The sequence below is a fragment of the Passer domesticus genome, chromosome 4 (assembly GCF_036417665.1).
Source record: "Passer domesticus isolate bPasDom1 chromosome 4, bPasDom1.hap1, whole genome shotgun sequence".
Classification (NCBI taxonomy): Eukaryota; Metazoa; Chordata; class Aves; order Passeriformes; family Passeridae; genus Passer; species Passer domesticus.
Window position 1 is genome coordinate 81,330,107 of NC_087477.1, and position 22,023 is coordinate 81,352,129.

General features: G+C 47.2%; 1 protein-coding gene across 3 annotated transcripts in view; it reads left to right on the forward strand.

Moving 5' to 3' along the window:
• Positions 1-22,023, forward strand: part of PTPRA (protein tyrosine phosphatase receptor type A) — a 119,615-nt gene that overhangs the window by 37,028 nt on the left and 60,564 nt on the right. For all 3 annotated transcript variants that reach the window (XM_064419054.1, XM_064419055.1, XM_064419053.1), the window contains exon 3: positions 19,619-19,690. In XM_064419054.1, the coding sequence (XP_064275124.1) occupies positions 19,679-19,690 (12 nt within the window). In that variant the 5' untranslated portion in view covers positions 19,619-19,678. The remainder of the gene's footprint in view (positions 1-19,618; positions 19,691-22,023) is intronic.

Sequence of the window (22,023 nt, forward strand, 5' to 3'; positions counted from 1 at the left end):
TGATGTTTATGGTCACCATATTCACACACCTTGAGTCAGCAACCTCCTCCTTGTCACTTAACACAGCTTTAAAATGTTCATGCTGAAATTTCTTATGTGTGTAGTAGTTCTGCTCTTTTGCTTGAATGAATCTGAAAATGTTGCATTTTTAGAGCAGGGAGAAACTTGTGGTCCAGATCCAGGGATTAGTGATAAAATATTTTGGAAAAAAAATAACTTAAAAAGAAAGCTTTTATATTGGTTTCAAATCCATCAATCCCTTAAAAAAGCAGAAAGAGAAGATGCCCAGAGAAGCTGTGGCTGCCCCTGGATCCCTGGAAGTGCCCAAGGCCAGGTTGGACAGGGCTTGGAACAACCTGGGATGGTGGAAGGTGTCCCAGCCCATGGCAGGGGGTGGAACAAGACAAACTTTAAGGTCCTTCCTACCCAAAAAATTCTGGGATTTTTGTAGGATTCTGTTCCAAATGCCAGTTACCAACCATGCTGTTCAGCTGTGCTGGTTTTGGGAGGCTCTGCTGTCTGGATTCCAGTCTGTTGTGAAAAGCCGTCTCATCCACAGTGTGGTGGAGTTGTAGACCCAGAGCATGGAGCAACCAGGCGTGAAAAAAATTAGATTGCTCATAAATATTTTACTATATTTTTAAAAACGTTGCCCAGTAATTGCTTTCCTATCATTATTTTCTGCCTGAATGAAAATAACATATGCCAGCATGAACCCCAGTGGCAATGGGGAAGGATTGAGTGGGAGAAAATGAGATTATCTCTTGATCAGTATTTTATCAGCTCAATAATAATATTTTGATTAGGAGAAGTAGTGCACTGTCCCTCAAAGAGGCACAGGCTTCTTGTGATTTCTGTGTCACCAGAGTTGTTTGAGGAGGGTTGAATCCCACACGGCTTAAAAACACCAAACCACTAAGACCAAAGGATCATCTTTTAACAACTCTGTCATGCTTTGAATCCTTTCACTCCAGCCTGAGTGCCTGGAAGGAAACTGGAGCTCTGGAGCTCAGTGGTGTTGCTGCCTGCTCTGGACACCTTCCATGTAGGAGAGGAGAATTTGTGAGCAGGGGCACCTCAAAGGGCCTTGAGTTAAGGGATTATTGAGGTCAGGGACGTCTCAGGACAAATGTTTCCATTTGTCCTGGCCATGGGCAAGAGGTGGCTCCAGTTACAGAGCCACAGAGTGCCTTGGATGGGAAAGAACCTTCAAAACCATCCAGTTCCAGCCCCCTGTCAAGGTCAGGAACACCTTCCACTGTCCCAGGTTGCTCCAACCCCATCCAGCCTGGCCTTGGGCATTCCAGGGATCCAGGGGCAGCCACAGCTGTGCCAGGGCTCACCACCCTCCCAGGGAGGAATTTCTTCCCAATATCCCATCCATCCCTGCCCTTTGGCAGTGGGAAGCCATTCCCTGTGTCCTGTCCCTCCATCCCTTGTCCCTTTCCAGCTCTCCTGGAGCCCTTCAGGCCCTGGAAGGGCTCTGAGCTCCCCCTGGAGCTTTTTCCAGGTGGGCACCTCCAGTTCTCCCAGCCTGGCTCCAGAGCAGAGGAGCTCCAGCCCTTGGAGCACCTCCATGGCCTTCTCTGGACCTGCTTTAACAGATCTATGTCTTTCTTCTGCTGGACAGCCCAGAAAATGCCATTGATCATTGATTGCACAACCCTGCAATTCCTGGTTTTGGGATCTGGCTGGAATTACTGAGCTCAGCCCAGGCTCCTGGGAAATGAGGAAGAACCCAACTGCATCCCAGGAGATCTGCAGGTGCAGAAGGTGCTCAGTGGGAGCTGCAGGGTGCAGGTCCTTTGTACATCCCTGTCCTTGCCTGAGCACACTCCCCACACTCCCTGCCTGCTGTAAATCACTCCCTTCTGGTGTTGAGAGCTTCTCTCCATCCCATGGCTCAGGAGGCAGGAATTCCTGATGGATACAGCACAGCAGATCATGGCACTGTTCACCAGCCTCACCAGTGACCTCAGCAAAGCCCCTTTCCCTGCTCCTGCTGCTTAAAATCCAGGATAAAAGGCAGTATCTCATAAAAAGGAAGGTCTGAAGGTGATGCTTGCATGTAGCTCTCTTTGTTGTAGGTGTCTGTACTCTCCTTCTCATCCTCAGAAATCTAAAGGCTCAGCAAAGAACTGCAGTGCACAGGGCTTGTGGCAGTGTGCAGTTAATCACCAGGCTACATCCAACGAAAAAAGAGAAACCTTTTGCTCGTAAAAAGGGCAGAAAAGGGATCAAGTTTTTTTCATAAATACAGCATCACGGTGCCATTGCTGGGAAAATTCATGGGGACCTCAAAGATAAGGGGAACAGGAGTGCTGAGCACCATAGGGTTGTATTTTAAAAACCCCACAGTTTATCTCTTATTTTGGATTTTAGAGAAAATTGTGTGGGCAGTAGTGGTAGAGTCTCTGCACTTGTATCAGGGAAGCTGCTGATGGGTTTCACCAAATATTTTCGTGGTGAATTGAGATTGTGGAGGAGATAAATGATAGAGCTCTCCAAAATGCCTGGAGGTTCCTTGTGAAGTGTAGCAAACTGGATTTCTGGGCTTTGAGGGTGCAGCCGTGGGGGAGTTACCAGAAAGACAAAGAGATAAATCCAGGATTACTGCTGGGATGTTTGCTGATAGTAAATATACCCATGAGACGTGCAACAGAAAAACCCTGAGTGCCAGTGCTGGGTACGGTGCAAATACCCACAAATTGGTTTAAAAAATCCCCAAACCCTCAGTGCTTAAAATGAATTCTGCAGGGAGAAGAGGTGGGGATGCCAAAACTGGGAGGAGCTTTGATAGGCAGCGTTGAAAAGCCTTTTCCTGAGTGGGAGGGTGGAAGGATGGATCTCGTAGGCTGGGAACGCTGCCTTTCCTATTGCCCCCCTCATTCCCTTTTTTACTGGGCCATATTTATTATTTCAGGGTTATAATTCCTCATTGGTGCACGGGGGTGTGGGAGGGGAAAGGAAATTATATTTCTTTGCAGGACTTTGGGAAGAGCTGCAGAGTGAAGGTTTGGCTCTGAGAGCTCGGTAGAAATGCCACGCTTCCGAGCAAATTCCTGCAGGTGAAGTAACCTGAAACCTGGCATTTGGGGTGTGGCAGAGGAAGATTGCAACCTGTCCAGTTTTGCCTTGTAATGTAACACACCGTGGAAAAGGGGTTTTTTTAACACTTTTTTTGTCTCTTAGGCTTGTAATGGCTCGATGGTTTTGGGGCGCTCCCCAGCCGAAGGTGGCTGGGCTTTGTTTGCCTGCAGAGCCCTGTTTCCCTTCACACAGTCACAATCAGGCAGGAAATGGGTTTCTTGTCCAGCCAGCCTGGTTTTCTAGACAGCAAAACCTGCCTGGGTCCTGCTGGGAAGCTCTGCTCAGCCCTGTGCTGCTCCGTGCAATTCCTCCAGAGCAGCATCCAGCCCAAGCTCGGCATCACCTGGCTCTGCACAAGGCTCCTTGCAGATTTTCTACCTTTTACCTCAAAAGAAAAAACACCCAAGCAGCTTTGCCTGTTCCTTTTTATGGCATTGTACGAAATGCAGCTGTCACACCCACCAGCTTCCTTTTAGGTTTTACCCAGCTCTGGGCTCTGGGTGCCTTGAATAAAGGGATTTATGCCTGGACATGGCAGTGGCAGGCTTTTCTCCTGGCATGACCAGACTCTCAATGTGACATTCAGAGCTGTAAAACACTCCCTGACAATAGCTTGTGTTGTTCAAAAAGCAGCATAAATAATTGAGGGGGGGGTTTTTGGAGGGATTTTTTTTTTTTTTTGTGAGAAGAATAACATCTCTAGGCTGGCTGGGGAGGCAAAGGGCAGGCACTGTTGGAATGTTGAGGGGAAACTCAGGAAGGGGTGACTTGGAAAAGGGGGACTTGAGGTTGTTTTCTACAAGGTTTTTAACATAATGGCATTGGGCTGTCTCAAACAAGGTGTTGGAACACCTCTGTAAAAAGGAACAAGCTCTGTTCCTTTTTATACATGTTTTTATACAGAATAAAATAATTCCAGGTTTCTGTGTGTTTGCAGGGACCCTGTGGCTCTGCACAGCTCCTGACAGGAGGGGACAGCCAGGGAGGGGTCAGGCTGTGCTCCCAGGGAACAGGGAGAGGAGGAGAGGGAACGGCCTCAGGCTGGGCCAGGGGAGGCTTAGATTGGATATTTTTGCATGGAAAGAGTTGTCCAGCCCTGGCACAGCTGCCCAGGGCAGTGCTGGAGTCCCCATCCCTGGAAGGATTTAAAAACCATGTGGATGTGGCACTGGGGACATGATTTAGTGACCTTGGCAGTGCTGGGGGAATGGTTGGATTCATTGTCTTGGAGGGCTTTTCCAACATTTTGATTCTGTGATTGTGCCCAGGGCTTTGTCCATCTTGAAAACCTCCACGGATGGAAATTGCCCGAGCTCTGAGCACCCAGCTTGACTGATCTCGTGGTGGAAAAGCTTCTCCCTGCACCTTGAACATCTCCATTCATCTTCTGCCCATCAGCTCCTGTCCCCCCTCCCTGTGAGAGCTCTCCCTTCTCCCCATTGTCCTTGGAGATGCTGGAAAGCTGCTCAAAGTCCCCTTCCTCACCTGCTGCTGGTAGCTAAATATGCCCAAAGAGAAAAAGAGACAAATATTTGTGTTTGTGCACCCGCCACATACCTCAAATTAATAATAGAAAAAGAAATTTTTTAAGAAGTTACCAAAAAGATGCATTAGCAATTCAGTGACATTTCTTCCTGGTTCATTAGCCAGGTGACTTGCCTCTTCTGAAACTTTCCCAGAAACTATTTATTTTTTTATTTTGCTTCCCTGCTGTCAGTACCTAAGAGGTGACGTGATCCCAGCATTATTTTGTCAATTAGGCATCTTTTTGGTGCTGTGACCTGAATACAGGGCAGAGCAACTGCTGACTTAATCCTCTTCAATACGATTTTTATCTTCTTTCTTATAATTCTTTTTTTAAAAATCAAGAATTTCACCACCAAACGAGCTTCTTTTTTGTTGATTTCTCCAATACTATAAATAAAGTGAAATAAAATAAAATAAAGCACTGAATAAACGTATTTTGTATAATGAACATGCAGAGGAAAAAGCTTTTGTGCGCCCTTTAGACACAACGTGATCCCAACCTCATCTATTAAAATTTTATATTTATAAAAAATCTTACTTAAATATGCTTATTTTATTTTTTAAAATGTTCTTAAAATGAGCTTAAAGTAGGGGAAAAAAAATCCCCCATGCAGTAGTTGTGGCCATGCCCAGAGTCTGCCCGGCACGTGCCGTGGGTATGAATGAGCACCGACAGTTTTGTCTCGGGGCTGGATTAGGCACAGTTGCTACTGGAAACTGCACAGCCCGGCTCAGGGAGGCTGTTCCTCTCCAAAACAGAGTCCCTGCCCATGGCAGGGGGTTGGAATTGGAGGATTTTTGGGGTCCCTTCTGACCCAAACCGTTCTGTGATGCTGTGGAAGCAGGAGCTCACTGGGGTGTGAGGACGTTCCCCATCCAGCATCACTAAATGTCACTCACTGGGTTTGGACCTCCAACAGCATCCAGGAGAGGCTTTTCCCTCTGGGATTTGCTTTGAGCTGCAATGTTCTTACCTTCGTTTCTTTAAAAAAAAAGAAGAAGAAAGTAGTTTTTCAGGATTCAAGCCCCACAAAGTCTGGGTTTTTGCACAGTTTGGGTTTGGGCCCCGCCGCTTGCAGGGGCAGTTGTCAGTCCCAGAGCAGCGACAGTGGCTTGGTTTTGAGATGTAAAACAAAAGCTTTTGTGCAGCAGGGCTGGTGTGTGCTGCTTTCTGCTGTCAGAAGGGAAGCTGAGCCCTGTGCTCAGCCCTTTCCTCTCCCCTGGCCTTCCTGCCAGCCCATGGAGGTGGCCCCTGTCAATCAGCAGTGCTTTCAGAATGAGTGTGTGGGACAAAGCTCCAAAAAGTGTCTGTGTCAGCTCAGGAGTGCTGCCTGCTCTGCTGGCTTTGGGGGTGTGCAGAGCTGCCCACGTGCACTCAGTTTTGCACTGTCATTTTTGCCTCTTGGAGGAGTTGGGCTCAATAATCCTCCTGGGTCCCTTCCAGCTCAGGACATTCTGTGGTTTTAATCTGGGATCTCTGATCTGTAGCAGAGCTCAGTAATTTTTTTTTTTTTATCCTGGATCCCATTCATTCTTTCTAGACTCGGTTTAATAAAGCCAGCTTTGAACTGCAGAAGGGACAGGGTGGTGTGGCATCCCCTCCAGAATCACTGGGAGCTCTATGGATGGTCTCTGCACAGGGGATGAGGCATTTTAGTACTTAAAGGCACTTAAAGAGGGAGAGTGGTTTTTTTTATACAGGCAGCCAGTGATAGGACAAAAGGGAGGATGGTTTTAAAATAGAAGAGGAGAGATTTCGATTAGATTTTAAATACAAATTCCCTATTGTGAGGCCCTGGCGCAGGGTGCCCAGAGAAGCTGTGGGTTCCCCATCCCTGGGAGTGTCCCAGGCCAGGTTGGATGAGGCTTGGAACACCCTGGAATGATGGTGGAAGGGCATTGGAATGAGATGATCTTTCAGGTGCCTTCCATCCCAAACCATTCCATGATTCTCTAACAGCTTTTCCTGCAGGGAGATCTCCCCTCCCCGTGCTGACCTGCCCTTTGCAGGCTGAGAAAAGCACAGTCAGGTTTTATTTCACCCTGGCAGCATATTTTAAAACCAGGCTGACAGAGCAGTGGACCTGAGAACAGAAAAGATGCCGAGGCACTGGTGATTATTGGGAATGTTAAAGCAGCATGGGGAATGCGAGGATGCAGAAATAGTAAGAATCCTATTGGGTTGGGTTGCTTAGATCACAAAAACTACTTGCTTTTAGGGTTTTTTTTCATATATTTACTCATATTTTTTGTCATTGACTGCTGTGCTTGAGTGAAACCCCCCCTGCCCTTGCCCTGGGAGGTGCTGCTGCTGTCAGTAGCTCTCAAAGCAGCTTTCCCATCAGGAGCAGCCTGTCCTCCCCTCTGTTGCCAGAGAAATCCTCAGCCCTCACAGAGCAATGACCTCCAGTTTATTCTTATATACCTGGAATTCTCCCTGGAGCTGTGTTGTGCAACAGGGAGCGTGATCCCACATGTGTTTTATGTAAGCCAGAGAGGATTTTGGGTGTTGTGTTGGAGAATCAAAGCCCTCTTTGGGGGAACCTGCAGTCTGACTATCCAGTTGGACAAGCTCAACTTTCCCTGCAATTTAAATAGACTCTGCCAGAATGTTAATTGTGCCAGGCTCCAGAACTACCTTTTAACTCCTTAGGAGCATGTAGGGTTTCACTCTCCTGTTTAAATGGAAAACAGCAGCTTTGGATGTCTGTGTCCATCACCCCCTTATTCCCCTGGAAAGCTTTTATGGCTGCAGTGTGTCATTTGGGATAATCCAGGACATTTCTGCACAGCTCAAGAAGATCCTTTCCTCCCCACTGTGTGGAAGTGGGGATCTCCCTCAGAGCACAGTTTTTACCTTTATTCATCCCAGAAATTCCTCCTCTTTGAGGCCCATATTTGATACCCATAATGTCTTGGCATTTCAATTCTGTTTATTTGTTCTCAGTTTATGGCACTTTCCTAACTACATTCAACCAGAATAAACAGCATCCAGAAAGAGAAATTCCAGTTCATTGTGAATATCAACAGCACTGGAGAAACAGCTGTTCAGACCAGGGGCAAACTCACTCAAAAATCATTATCTTGTTTATTAGAAGGCAAGAAAGAGCTTCAGGTGTCAGAGATAGAGAAGGGATCATCTCCAGTTTGGTTTGTTGTGGTATTGTGGGAACACAGGTGCACTTAGCCCCAGCTGGAGCTGTGGCAAAACCTGTCCCCTGGAAATGCTGGAAGCTCTGCTGTTGATTTACATGGGTGCAGAGTGCCCTGCTGCTCACAGATTGTTATTATTTTACCATCTGTAAAAGTTTCTGCGGCAAAACCTTCCTTTGAATAGAGGAGGTTTAGGATAGCAAGGAAAACAGGCATAAATTAGGGCAAAACCATTTGGTTTTGTTCTTGCTGCAGGGCAATAGTGGGAAAAGAAAGAAAATTAACCTTTTTCCCAGGATACTGCCTTACCTGGAGCCCTAAGAGGTGGCAGATGGATTTCTTTGTTTTTCTTCAGGCTTGTGAAGCATCCAGCATTTTTGGAGGAGCAGCTGGGTATCTCAAAAGTTATATTTAGATGTTTCCTTGTAGCCTGGCATATTCCAGCTGCTGCTCCTGGTAGGGTGGACCTGTCACAGGATCTTCTGATGTCATCCTGGGCTGTCTTTAAGGTTCCTGGGATGGTCTTTAAGGTCCCTTCCAACCCAAACCATTCTGTCATCCCATGTTGTTGTTGTTGTTGAGTACTTGGCATCTTCACTGTTAATTAGTTTTTTAAGTTTGGGTAATTAATAATCTCAAACAAGGCCTGGTGGCTAAGGAAGAACAGAATATCTGTGTGGGAAGGCAGAGTTCTGGCTGGACATTTGGCTTTCACGTGAGGGAAGGACCTGAGTGAATTTGAACCAAAAATGTGTGGGTTTAAATTTAATTTTAAAAAACCAACAAACTTTTTAAAGCAACATTTTGTGTTTTAAACAAAGAAACAGAGCTATGGGCAGGCTTCCAGAAAAGCAAAAAATTTATTGTTGGAGTAGGGTCTTTACTGGTGAAACAAAACTGAAACCCCCAAAGGGAACCAAGACCTGTGGTGGCCTGAAGCCTGCAGGAGATCACCGTGATGGATTAAAGGGAAGCTCCACAGCTGCACACAACACCTGCCACCACAGCTCTGTCAGAGCTTTTCCATCCACGAGGAGGTCTCATCCATGACTTTTGGCTCCACTTTCCACCTCCAGGACGTCCAAAGGTTACAGAATTCCCGTGGTAGGATTCCCCATGCAGAGTTGGAAGGATCCCGCTGCCCGTGTGATGAGTCCTGCAGGTTTAGCCCTGCTGTCCTCTGTATCCCCCCAAAAAAAAAATCAAAACCAGGAAAAAAATCAAGTCCTGGATCTCCTGCTGGTTGGAATCTGGGTGGAGTAGACCAGGAGGTGGCTCCTCCAGGGCTGCACCTCCAGGATTTGCCCTGTAGCCCCTTTGGATTGTAAAAACACCCTCAGTGCTTCCAGACCTGATGCACATGAGGGTTTGTGCCCCAATTCTCCTGATCCTTGTGTCTGCAGGGTCCCCACGGACTTCAGTGGTGTTTGTGGGGCAGGGGGATTGTCAAAACTCTGAATTTCATCCAGCCTAAAAGCTACAACAGAGCCAACATGATTGTTTGGTGCAAAGTGCTGAGCAATCCACAGCAGGGAAGAGCCTGGTCCTGCAGGGTGTCCATCCCTTCCCTCTTTGGAGTTACCAGGGACACCCCTGTCATGTGAGGGGGGAGTTGTGTCCAGGTTCAGGTTGGATATTGGGAAAAGTTCTTCATGGAAAAGGTTGTTCAGCCCTGGCACAGCTGCCCAGGGCAGTGGTGGAGTCCCCATCCCTGGAAAAATTTAAAAGCCGAGTGGACATGGCACTTGGGGACATGGTTTAGTGGTGACCTTGCAGTGCTGGAGGAATGGTTGGACTTGATATTCTTAGAGGCCTTTTCCAACCTGAATAATTCTATGATTCTATAAAATTGAGTGGATTTATTCACAAACTTTACTTTGACAATGAATTTAGAGCCTGATGGTGAGTTCTGGAGATGAAGCTCTTTGATGAGCACACTGAAGTGGTGCAGTGACAGTGGCAGAAGTGAAACCCATTTTCATTTGGTCTCTGCTGCTCTGGTTTGGTTTTTTTGGGGTTTTTTTTTGCTCGTGTTTAGCTTTGTTAAAAGCCTTACTCTGCACTATCATCATCTGCTGAGGGTTTGTTTGAGGTTCAGCTGGGGCAGGATGGGGTTGAGGTGAGCAGGGGTCTGTAGGTGTGTAACAGGGTGTCCTGATCAGCACTGATAACAGATCTGGAGATGCAGACACCTGGCCCTCAGAAAGGGGACACCAAAAAGGGTTCTGAGGAACCCAGGTGTCAATGGCAGCAGAAAGGAGCTCTTGCTTTCTGAGCTGCTGTAACTCTGATCTTGTGTCCTGAAGGAGAGAGGCACAATATCCTGGCTACAACAATGTTGTATTTAAATCCACAGCTCAGAAATCCATCTGTGGGAGGAATGAAGAATATCCTGTTGCTGTCCAGTGCTATAACTTGCTGGAGCTTGATCCTTGGGTTGCTTCCTGAATGGTCACTCCCTGTCCCAACTCCTTCACACACAAAAATCCCAGCCAGAACCACCACTTGACCCCTTCATTATGTGGATCTGTCTTAAAACCAGATCCTGCTTGCTTTCAAGTGGATAAATCTCTGCCTGGGGCTTGGCAGGCTGTGGGCTGGGATCTGGTGGAATGATGGGCAGGAAAACCCAGCTGAAACCTCTCCCAGCAGGAACAGGGATGTTTCCATCACAGTGATTTCCATCACATGTGTCCCTTGGTCAGACAGGGAAACTCTGGAATTTGAAATTTGGCAAGCAAAAAGTGTGATGGGATATGGGATTTATTTCCCAAAACTTTTAGGGGAAGCACACATCATAAAATCCTGGAATTTTTTGGGTTGAAAGGACCTTGAAGACACCTCCCACTACCCCAGGTGGCTCCAAGCCCTGTCCAGCCTGGCCTTGGACATTTCCAGAGATCCAGGGGCAGCCACAGCTGCTCTGGGCACCCTGTTCCACTGCATTTATTCACTCCCAAAATGCACAGGACACAACACAGCCTCTGGCAAGCCCTTGGTGTGTGTCCCACCTGCTCTGTTCACAGAGTGGGTCAGATTAAGACACCTTCCCAAAAATGAAACCAGGCCTGAGCCATCAGCAGGAGTTGCCCTTGAAGCATTTTGTGAGGTTCTGCCCTCAGGGCACTGCTCAAAACCTCGTGTCCATTCCCCCTTCCCAGCTGCTCCCAGCAAACCCAGGCTGTGCAGAGGACAACTGCTGGTGCAAGTGGGCTTTTTCCCCCCTTCACACTTTTGTTTATTCATTAAGGAAGTCAAAAGAGGAAGAGGAATAGAAAGGTTGCAAATGTTTTGCTTAGAAATGAGACCTCAGTGACTGGGCTGCACGTTGCCCTGTGTGGGACACGTTGGGCAGCTCCGGTGGCCCCGGTGAGAGCTCGGGAAGACCAAGGTGCCATCCCAAGGTGTGCTCAGGTAGGGTCACAGCTTGTTTGTGTATCTCCTTACATCCATATGGCCCAGGGTTCCTGTGGAAACGGGCTGGGAGAGCTGGGCTTGGTCAGCCCATTGAAGTGAAGGCTCAGGGGAGATCTTCCAGCACCTTCCAGTGCCTAGAGAGGCTCCAGGAGAGCTGGAAAGGGATTTTGGGCAAGGGCCTGGAGTGACAGCACAGGGGGAATGATCTTTACACTGGCAGAGAGTAGGTTTAGACTGGATATTGGGGAAAAGTACTTTACTCTGAGGCTGCTGAGGCCGTGGCACAGGGTGCCCAGAGAAGCTGTGACTGCCCCTGGATCCCTGGAAGTGTCCAAGACCAGGTAGGACAGGGCCTGGAGCAAACTGGGAGAGTGGGAGGTGTCCCTGCCCATAGCAGGGGATTGGAACAAGATGATCTTCAAGGTCCTTTCCAACCTAAACCATTCTGTGGTTTCCTTGAATCCCTGGAAGTGTCCAAGACCAGGTAGGACAGGGCTTGGAGCAACCTGGGATAGTGGGAGGTGTCCCTGCCCATGGCAAGGGGTGGAACTGGATGATCTTTGAGGTCCCTTCCAACCCAAACCATTCCATGATTCTGTATGCCAGTGTTTGACTCTCATGTACAGTTGTGCATCCACTGGCTTCCCAGTGTCTGGTTCTTAAATCCAGTGTCCACCTCTGCATCCTGGGATTTCTTTCCTTCCCAGCTGCAACACTTTCATTTGTAAAGGATGCCTCTTTTCAAACAGCTTTGCCCTGTCTCTTTGCACATCCCAATCTAAAAACCAGCAAGATCTAAATTTTACAGGCACCAGGAGATCTTGGGCTGCTCCTGCTCTGGGATCAGCCATCAGCCCTGCATCCCATCCAGGGGAGCAGACCTGGGCTGCAGCTGGAAAATGCCAGGGAATGGTTTCCCTGTGCACACAGAGAGGGCGAGGGAAGGAAAGCACAGAGGTTTGCCAAGGGAAATGGTCCTGTTACACACAGAGTGTTTTCTTTGGGTGTTTGTTCCCAGCCCTTGCCCGGGATGCAGAGCTGCCTTTGGGAGACTCAGCCCGCCGGGTTTATCTCGGGGTGTGGCCTTGCTGCAGGCTCTTATCAGGTGTGTCCTGGGGAGCAAAACCATTCAAACAAAAGCCTTTCACCTCCATTTGTGCACAGTTCCTGAGCTTGGCCAGGGGCTGGTGGGATTGGTCCACAATTAATGTGTCTGCAAGAAAACGGATGGGTTTTTTGGTTGTTAATACTATTTTTTGGAGATGGAAATCCTAGGGTGGATTGGTACAGATGAATGAGATTAGAAACACCATTGAGGCTACATGGAAGGACCAGGACCAAAATGAATTAGATTACAATTACAGAATATTAGAATTACAGAATCATGAAGGTTGGAAGAGTTTCAGATCACTTCTGGAAGGAGTTGCCGTGGTTCAGAAGCATAGGAAAGCTTTTCCTCCTGAAAACTGCTGGCTTGTTCAGCTGTCAGGAGAGAGCTGGATGCTTTCCTTGCTCTCAGCTGCTCCTTTAGCTCTGACAGGCTGTTTGCTGGGATGAAAGGAGAGACATCAACAGGCAAAACTGCGAGAGCTGCCAGCGTTTGTTGCTGTCACACCTGCGTGGTGGCACTGCCAGCACGGCAAACAGGCAGGTAGAGTAAATAATACTGGATTTTTTTTTTTAGTTCTTTTCTACAAGAAAGGAGATAACGACTGGATGCTGTCCCATTTTCAGCCTAGGAATTGTTTGCCAGACTTGAATTACAGGAATTGCTGTGGTGAGGCAGAGCAGCTCCATTAACTGGGAGCTGGCAGGGGCTGGGGGAGGCTTCGCACGCCGGGGCTCCCGTCAGGAACGATTAAAGGAGCTGTTTGTGATGGAAACAAAACCAAATTGGGCTGATGCTTTAAGGGGAAATAAAACAGGGAAGAATAACTTTATTGAGCTTGTTTATTAAATCTTGCTGTGTTCCCTTCTGAGCAGCAGAAACTGTTGGAGCTGCTGGTGCAGCCAGCTCGTGTTTTGTCTTTCCCTTTTTTGAACTTGATTTGGTGTGGAGAGGCTTTGCACAAAACCTTTTCATATCCCTTTGGCTTCGTTGCAATCCTAAACTGGTCTGCTGGTGACAGACTAAAACTAATTATCACCAAAGAGTGCAGAGAAGAGGTTTTTAAGCTCTTGTTTTGATAAGATGGTGGGTGTTCAGAGAGGCTTGGGAATTACTGGGTGTTAGGATGCTGATGTTGACCCATGCTAGTATCCATATTCCATCACAGGGAGGGAGAGATGAGTTTGCTTTCACTGCTAAACTACTTAGAGAAGGTTCTGCTTAAAGATGGAGGGGAAAAGCCACCGTCCAGCTGCTCATGCTCAAGGGGAGCAGCAGAACAGAAGGAAGCTGGCCCCAGAGTTTTTTTCCCTTTGTATCTCACTGATTCCTTTGTCCCTGCAGCTGAAACAGCTCAGTTCTGCTCCCTGCTCCAGCTGGTTATGGAGCATCTCCCATTCCCATGTGCCTCTGGCCTTTTAGTGTTTCATCCTTCCACCTTTATTGAAAACCATTCAGTTCCACCCCTGCCATGGGCAGGGACACCTTCCACTGTCCCAGGCTGCTCCAAGCCCTGTCCATCCTGGCCTTGGACAATTCCAGGGATCCAGGGGCAGCCACAGCTTCTCTGGTCAACTTGTTCCAGGTTTCCCCTGGGCTGGTTTGGTGTTTCACACCCTCATTCTCTGAGCAGTGATGATTTTTTTGGTGCTGTACAGAGCGCATTGTGTTTGCTCTCACCTGTGGCACTGTGAGTGTTACCAGATGGTTTGCTCAAAGCTGATTTTTTTTTTTTTTAACACTTCTAGTAGTAGTAGCTTAGTGCTTGCTGCTCTTCTGCTGTATGTTTTTTAGCCAGGCAAAGTGCCAGCACGTCTGTCAGAGGAAAAACTCCTGGCTGGATCCTGGAGAACAAACCAACCTCGAATTCCCTCTGAAGGGAGAGAACTCAAGTCCCACAGGGGGGATTTTTCAGCATAATGGTCCCATTTGGTAAATTAGTGACCAGTTTTAGAAGGAAAACTGGATGACTTTGGGAGCATCCCCTGGTATCCGTAAGGAGGAGGGAGATGTGGTGCAGGACCAGCCCCTGGAGCTGGAGCTGAGCCATTCTCTGGACAGGGACACCAACCACAGCCCTGCAGCTGCAGGACACCTGTGGGATAGCTAAAAAATCTATGTTTTGGTAAAAGCCCGTGAAGGTCTTAATAAAAATCCCTTCATAGTTACCTACCCCAGGTAGACTTGCCTGAGTGTGGTGATTTAATGATTTAACCAAGTCTCTGCTGTGATTCTTGGGGTGTCCTGTGCAGGGCCAGGACTTGGACTCAGTGATGCTTTTGGTTCCTCCCCAGCTTTGGATATTCTACAATTCCAGAAGGAAAAGCAGTCACTTTGCAGTTTATTTGTTCCTCCCTTATCCTTGCTCATTCAATTGGAAAGATTTTGGGGTTTTGGTTTTTTCTTTTAGGACAGGGATCATCAGGTTACTCTTATGATACCTCCCTGATCCCAGCAACCATTCCTGTTGCAATTCAGGTGGAATTGGAAGAGGTACAGTGGAGTGGCTCTGGTTTTTGTGAGGATGACTTGTTTCTTCACATAAATTCGATACAGCAAAGTGCAAGGGATTTGGGTCTCCTGCTCTTTATTTGGTTTACACACAGCTCAGGGGGTTGTTTTTCCAGCAGCCCCTCTCTGCAGCCACCTATAACTCCACCTGTTTCATGCATCAGGGGGAGTTTAGGTGTGATATTAGAAATCAGAGAACAGAAACCAGCATTCCAGAGGAAGCAGATCACAGCAGCTCCCCTCACCCTTCTCCTCTTGTTTTGGGTTGCTGTGGGGCTGTGCCTGCCCCAGCAGGATCTCCCAGAGGAGAGCTCCAACCTTTTCAGAGGCAGCAGCTCCCTCCCAGAGGACTGTGGCAGATTGCAAACACTCTCAGCACAATCATACCAGCCCAATTAGCATAATGATGCTGCCTAATTTATGCACAAATTGCCCTAATTTATGTGTGTCGATACATATGATTAAACCAAGCACAGGTGGAACAGGGTTTGGTCTCACCCAGCCAATGAAGCACAAAGCTGCATCCATCCCAAAAATATGTGAAAGGTCCAAAATTCCTTCTTTCTATTACTGAAATATGGAGCTTTGTGTTGTTTTGCTCTGGCAGCATGAATGGGGTGCAGGGCAGGGCTAAACTCATGGCAGGAGGTAAGAGAATAAAGGATTCCTGGGCTGAGATTTGCATGGATTAAAGGCAGCTTTCATTTGCCTTGATACACTTGGGTTTCAGGTGGATTAACAGGCAGTGGGATTTGGGGCTGTCTAGCCAACAAATAATACCTGCCTTCCTGTTATTTTAATTATTTTAATAAGGGATGGAGGACTCTGGAACTGTGGGCCACCTTTGCCAACCCCTGATCTTGAGCATTTTTGTGTGTAACCATTTTTGTGTATTTTTTACCATTAATATTCCTGAATAACAAAACTGCTGTCGTCATCTGAATTCCCAGAGCATTTTCTCAGCAGGGTTCTTCCAAAAAACCCCTCTCAGACTGTAACCTTGTATTCCTCATTTTAATAAAAGAAGTAGGTGATTTTTTTCCATAGGATCACAAACTGGTTTGGGTTGGAAGGGATCTTAAAGATCATCCTGTTCCTATTAATCTGTCATGGTCTCCATTACCTGTGAAATTCTGTGATTTTCCTGCACTTAGCACCATCCAAAGCTGTGCTTGGAATCTGTCAGCCTTGTGAATGAAGGAATAAATTGACCATGAAAATATTGACAGCACATTTGCTTATGCCAACTTCCTGACTCGCTCCAATAAAATTTACTGCTTTGTTTAAATGCACAGAGCTAAGCAATACTCCCTTCCTAAATCCCAAACACTGTACCAGCTACTGGGAAGAAAATGAACTCTACCCCAAAAATTAACTCTCTCCCAGCCAAAACCAGGACAAGTTGGTCACAGCACCAAGCCTGTCTGAGTTGGAGAAGTTTTTGGACAACTCTCTCAGGCACAGGGTGGCATCCTTGGGGTGTTCTGCACAGGGTTAGGATTTGGACTCAGGGATTCTGATGGGTCCCTTCCAGCTCTGGATATTCCATGGTTCTAACCATCCTGGAAGACACTCCACCCTGAGTCCAATGGTCTTTTTTTATAACTGGAATCTCTTTCTGAATCAACTTTGTGCAACACAGTTGTCAGAAATACCTGGATCGGGTCAGTGTTAGATTTCCCAGTGCTGCCAGGATTAGAAAACTGAATTTTTGTGGTAGAGAATGGAAGTTCCTTCCTGTATCTGGCATGTCTTCCTTGCCATTGGTGTGGTGTAACAGCAGGTTAAATTGCTTTCATCCAAATACATACAAACGGTATACAAATAATAATCATGAATTATTATGGTATTCCCGAGGTCAGTGGGTTGCAGGGATGGCTTTCCACACTCTGATGGCACCAGATCCTCCAGATGCAGATTTTGGGAGGATTGTCTGGCAAGAGGATTACACTGCAGGCACATCATAGCACAGTGGGGTCGGGAAAAGGCAGAGGAGTGGAAAGGATTGTGTGGGGCTGCAGGAGCTAAATATGGGACACTCAGCTCTGTGCCACACTTGCTCCTTGGCAGTCACACTTCCTCTCTGCACAGAAACTGCTTTTTGGGGCCAGTGAGTGAGTAATTTCTAAGAACAGATGTGTATGTAAGACACCCCTGTGAGCGTTTACAATGTGAGATGTTTCTGCTCGCCGTGCTCCGTACCTGTCACAGGGAATGAGGGCTGTGACTCACTGCAGGTCACACATCCCAAATTCCCTCTGCTCCTGCCACTGATCCCTTTTTACAGCCATCTGAAGGCACAGCCAGCTCTACACCCCTTCACACACGTGCCATTGGCATTTATGAGCTCTCTTGTGCTCACTGTGCCTTTGCATTTGCTGGTTTTTATCTCCCAGCGTACGCTCCTCTTGCAGGAGGTGCTGTCCTTGTTTTGCAAGGAGCTTTGGGAAAACTCGGCTTCATTGCTGATTCCCTTTGAACTCTCAGGTGGTGGGAGTAGCAGCAGGGGAGCTGGAGAGGAGGAGGCTTTGGGGAGACCTTCCAGCACCTAGAGAGGCTAAAACAGCTGGAGAGGGACTTTGGACAAGAGCAGGGAGTGATGGGATATGGGGGAACGAGCTTAAGCTGTAGAGAGTAGATTTGGATGGGATATTAGGAAGAAATCTTGGCTGTGAGAGTGATGAGACCCTGGCACAGGTTCCCCAGAGAGATTGTGGACTTCCCATCCCTGGAAATGTCCAAAGCCAGGTTGAACAGGTTTGGAGCAACCTGGGGTAGTGGAAGGTGTCCTTGCCCATGGTGGTGACACTGGACTTGATCATCTCCAACCCAAACCATTCCATAATTCTGTGATTCTCGTGCACTTAGCACCATCCAAAGCTGTGTTTGGAATCTGCTTGATCATCTCCACAGGTCACTTCCAACCCAAACCATTCCATAATTCTGTGATTCTCTTGCACTTAGCACCATCCAAAGCTGTGCTTGGAAACTGTCAGCCTTGTGAATGAAGGAATAAATTGGCCATGAAAATATTGACAGCTCATTTGCTTATGCCAACTTCCTGACTCGGTCCAATAAAATTTAGGGCTTTGTTTAAATGTACAGAGCTAACCAAAGGATGGCAGGGCTTCACTCCCTCTGCACAGGGAGGAGAGGACAGGCTGAAGGCTGGACTGGATTTTTGTAGCCCTCAGACCCCTCTGCCTCAGGACAGCAGCTCTGGGAGGTGTTGGGAAACACTGGATCATAAGGAAGAAAATGCAAGTGGTATGTGGGAATACCAATGAGTCTGGCACATCTGGGGTCACTCATTTAGAGCCAGAGCCAAAAGAAAGCCTCAGCTGTTCCCCTAAAAAAGAAGAATCAGGAAAATAACCCAGCTCTCCTCCTCCCTGGCAGATCCAATGTCTTTTAATCTGCTCTGTCTCACAGCTTCTCTTACAATGGAACTTGCTGGTGGTCTGCTCGGGTTAAGCAGCAATTCTGGCAGGCTTCAGAGCAGACGTGATCTCCAGGTCTCGTTGCTTTGAAGCTCCCAGTTCTATCACACTCAGATAGAACTAATTCAGTTTTTTTTTCTCCTCAGTGGAGGCAGAAAATCAGCCCCGTGCGCCCATCTGATTGCAGTGCTGAGGCTTGTCTAATTGAACAAGTGCTCGAGTCAACACTTGAGCAGGATGGAAAACAATGAGGAGATCACCCAGGGATTATGTCTGAGCTCCACAGCTCCTGGCACCGACAGAGCAGATGGCTGGGTCACATCCTGCCCAAGGCTGGGCAGGAAAGATGTCGATAGGAGGAAAAAATAAATTAATTTGGTTTAAATGTATTCAACTCGAGATCTACAAGTGCCTCAGGTCTCTAATTCTGTGCTTTATAGCAGCAACCCAGAAGATGGGATTAGTTGGGGGCTGGCTCTGCAGATTCCTGCAAGGAGCCCCGCTGCTGCCTCAAAGCTGATGTGGGTAAAAAATATTTTGGGAAGGGGAACTGAGATGCAGGGAGTGGAGACAACTTGGCTGGTGCTGTAAAAGTGGGGGACAGCCAGGAGCAGTGTGGACATGGCAAGGGAACCCTGAGCCTCTGTGCTGATGGAGCCAGGAGCCCAAACCCCAGAGCTGGTGGGGAGGGAGGTGGTCTGTGCAAGTGTGAGAACATCACAAACATCCCTGCAGGTCCCCAGCCTGTTCCTTGTAGGATCACACTTGATCCTACAGCCAGAGTCTGTATCCAGAGAGGTTTGGGCTTGGGGAAGTTGCTGGTGGCTGTCCCACAGGTCTGTGGCCACCTGAAACCCTGGTGACCTCCATGTGGCTTTCTGTCCCCTTCCTTGGGGTGGGAGTGAATGAACACACAGAACTGATTTTCCCAATGCCCAAACTACTTTTGTCTGGGGAAATACACCCTCAGAAGAGCTCTCACTACAGCAGAAATTATCTATTTCCTCTAGCTCTGGACCCTCCTAAACTTTATTTGCTTTTACCCAAACAGCAGTGCATCTATCAGGCCAAGTTAGGAATATCAAAGTCCCTTCATCTGTAACTGCTCCTGCCCTGTAATTCCCTCCTGCCACCTCTTAAAAGCACTTTTAACCCTGGAAACTCCCAATTTTGCTTTCTGTACTTAGAATTCTGTTATTTTCATTTTTTCGAGTGTGTCCATAGCTTGAGCAATAATAAATAATTGCATTTTGCATCTGGTAAAATGTAATGGGATTGCCTTGCTGGCAGCAGTAAAAATGCTGTTTCCCTAAGATGTTGCTGTATTTTAACACTTTGGTTCTAAAAGCGTTTTTTGTTTGTTTGTTTCCAGGGGGCAGCACTGGAAGAACCTTTATGGGCTCCTAATGACGTGCAGGTGGATGATTGACTGATGATAATTAAGGTAGGAAGAGGTGCTGTTAATTTTGGCATCTTGTCATTTGTCCTGTCCTTGCAGTAAAATGGTTCTGGCCAGTGACCCTCACTCTATTTTGGGGTTCAGTACACAACCCTGGCTCTATGGCCAAGCAGTAACTTGTGCTAAAGTGTCCCTTTAAACACAGATGGAAGGGAAATCTTATTTAAGAACTACCTGGGAATGTAACTAAGTGGAAAAAATCTGACTTCCTCCCCCAAAGGATAATAAGGTCTCTGTTGGTGCAGAGTTGGAAGGGACATGACTCTTATTTGAGAGCACTCAGCACAGGGATTTTTTTGTTCTGCTGAAACCCAGTGGTTGGGTTGGAATTCAGGTTCTAACTTGCAATCTCAGAAAAAAAAGAAGAAAACTCAAACTAAAGATATATTTTATTAGTTTATTTTCATCATCTTGAGTGTCTGTGGAAAGCTGGTCTATCTCCAAATGTGGCAAGAGAGTGCTCAGTTCTTGATGGATGAAACAGAGGAAAATCCCTGATTTAAAAGGCAGTAAACTGTTGTACAAACTTGGAGAAGAAAATACAAATGTGAGCAGAGTTAAATGGATTTATAAGTAGTTTTTGTGCTGCTTTTCTACCTGAATTCTTGCCTTGCTGGGTTGTTTCTGCTGTGGTGGTTGTGCTTGGAGGCAGCATCAGGAGGGTGGGATGGTCACTGCTGGTCGCTGCCTCCCCTTCCTGAGGCAAAGAGGGTCTCCACAGAGACTCCCAAATATCTACTGTAACAGAGGCTTTGCTTCCTCTCACAATTTGTGTTTTCACTTCTGATTAATGGGTTCAGTTAATGGCTGCTTGGTTTTTGGTGTCGGCACAGAGTTGTTGGAAGGAGAGGGGGAAATTCAAGCTGCAACAAGAGCGAATTCTTTGAAGGCGGCTTTACCGTTCTCCAGCCTATTCCTGCTTTTTGTTTGGCTTGTGATAAGATGCACTGCTGTGGAATTTGCTTGGAGCAGGGATTTGCATGAATTATTGTTCCTTGCAACGTGCACATCTGTGCAAGCCCTCTCCCCGTGCTGGTACCCCAGCACCCCTTTGGAGGAGGATTTGTGTGCCGGGGTGCAGCGGTCAGCAAAAGCCAAGTGCTTGGGGGAAGGAAGGCTCCAGTGATAAAACCAAAGTGCTGAAATAAGGGGAAAACTCCTCCAGGGCTGTGCAGCAGCGTGGGGATTTGTGTGTTTATTCTGTGTGCTGACTTCTCATCCCAGCACGATTTTTGTAAAAGCAACATCCTCCTGCTAGGAAAAACTCAGTTGTGCTTGGCCTCTTGCAGAGTTCACTTTTTATTTAGGAGGTGTAATGGCATCAGTCACAGCTGCTGATTGATATAGCGTGGCCCAAAATTATGTACAAGATGGGAGTAAACAGGCAGTAAACAGTCATTGGGGATGATCTCTTGATTCTGCACTTGGAGCTTTTCATTTGAAAAGTTTCCCCTTCTCCTAAAGAGATCTTTCTGTAAAATCACTAATTAAGCAAATGAGCTACAGTGACATCAGTCTGTTTCCAAAAAGAGCTGGTGTTTTGGAGAAACCTTCAAGCTGCAGACTCAAATTATCCAATATTTAAAATTATGGTGTCTTGCAAGAATAGAAAGAGCAAGGAAAGAATTACTGGAATTTTGGGTGACTTCGGGTTTCACATACAAAATCAAGTATTTTGTGTGATTCTGAATTTTACATTGATGCTAAATCTGGTGTCCTCACTAAATTTGACTAAATCTGATGGCATTAAAAAAATTTGCTTGCAATTCTCTTACTTCCTTTTTATAGAGAGTAGAAAAGGTTGAGACAAATACATTGGGATGTTCACCTACAATACTTTGTGTAATGTATTTATTTTCTGAAAAATTGACTTTGATGGGGAAAACTGGGGGAACTTCTGCCCCCAGAGCATCGGGGGTGAGCGATGGGGCAGGTGGAGCATCAGTTTGTGACCTCCTGGGTTGGGAAGAGCACCGGTGTGTGTTGAAAGCAGTCAGAGCAAGGTGCTCAGTGTGATGGAGACGTGGCATTGTGTGGAGCTGTATTTGAATGTGCAAAACACTGCCAGAGCTGCTCAAGAGGCAGAAACCATCAGGGTGTGGAGGACACCTTGACACCAGTGCAGTGCCAAAGGCCCTGGTTTTGAGAGCGGGAGCCCTAAAACCCCAGATCTTATTTCAGCAAAGCCCATCCAAAGCCATCCACAACCTCTGCACCATCCATATCCTCCTGCAGCTGTGTTGCCAGCAGTTTTTGGGGAGGTGGGAGCCACGCTGGTGTGGATTTGCAGAAGAGCTCGACACGTGTGGTTTCCTCCA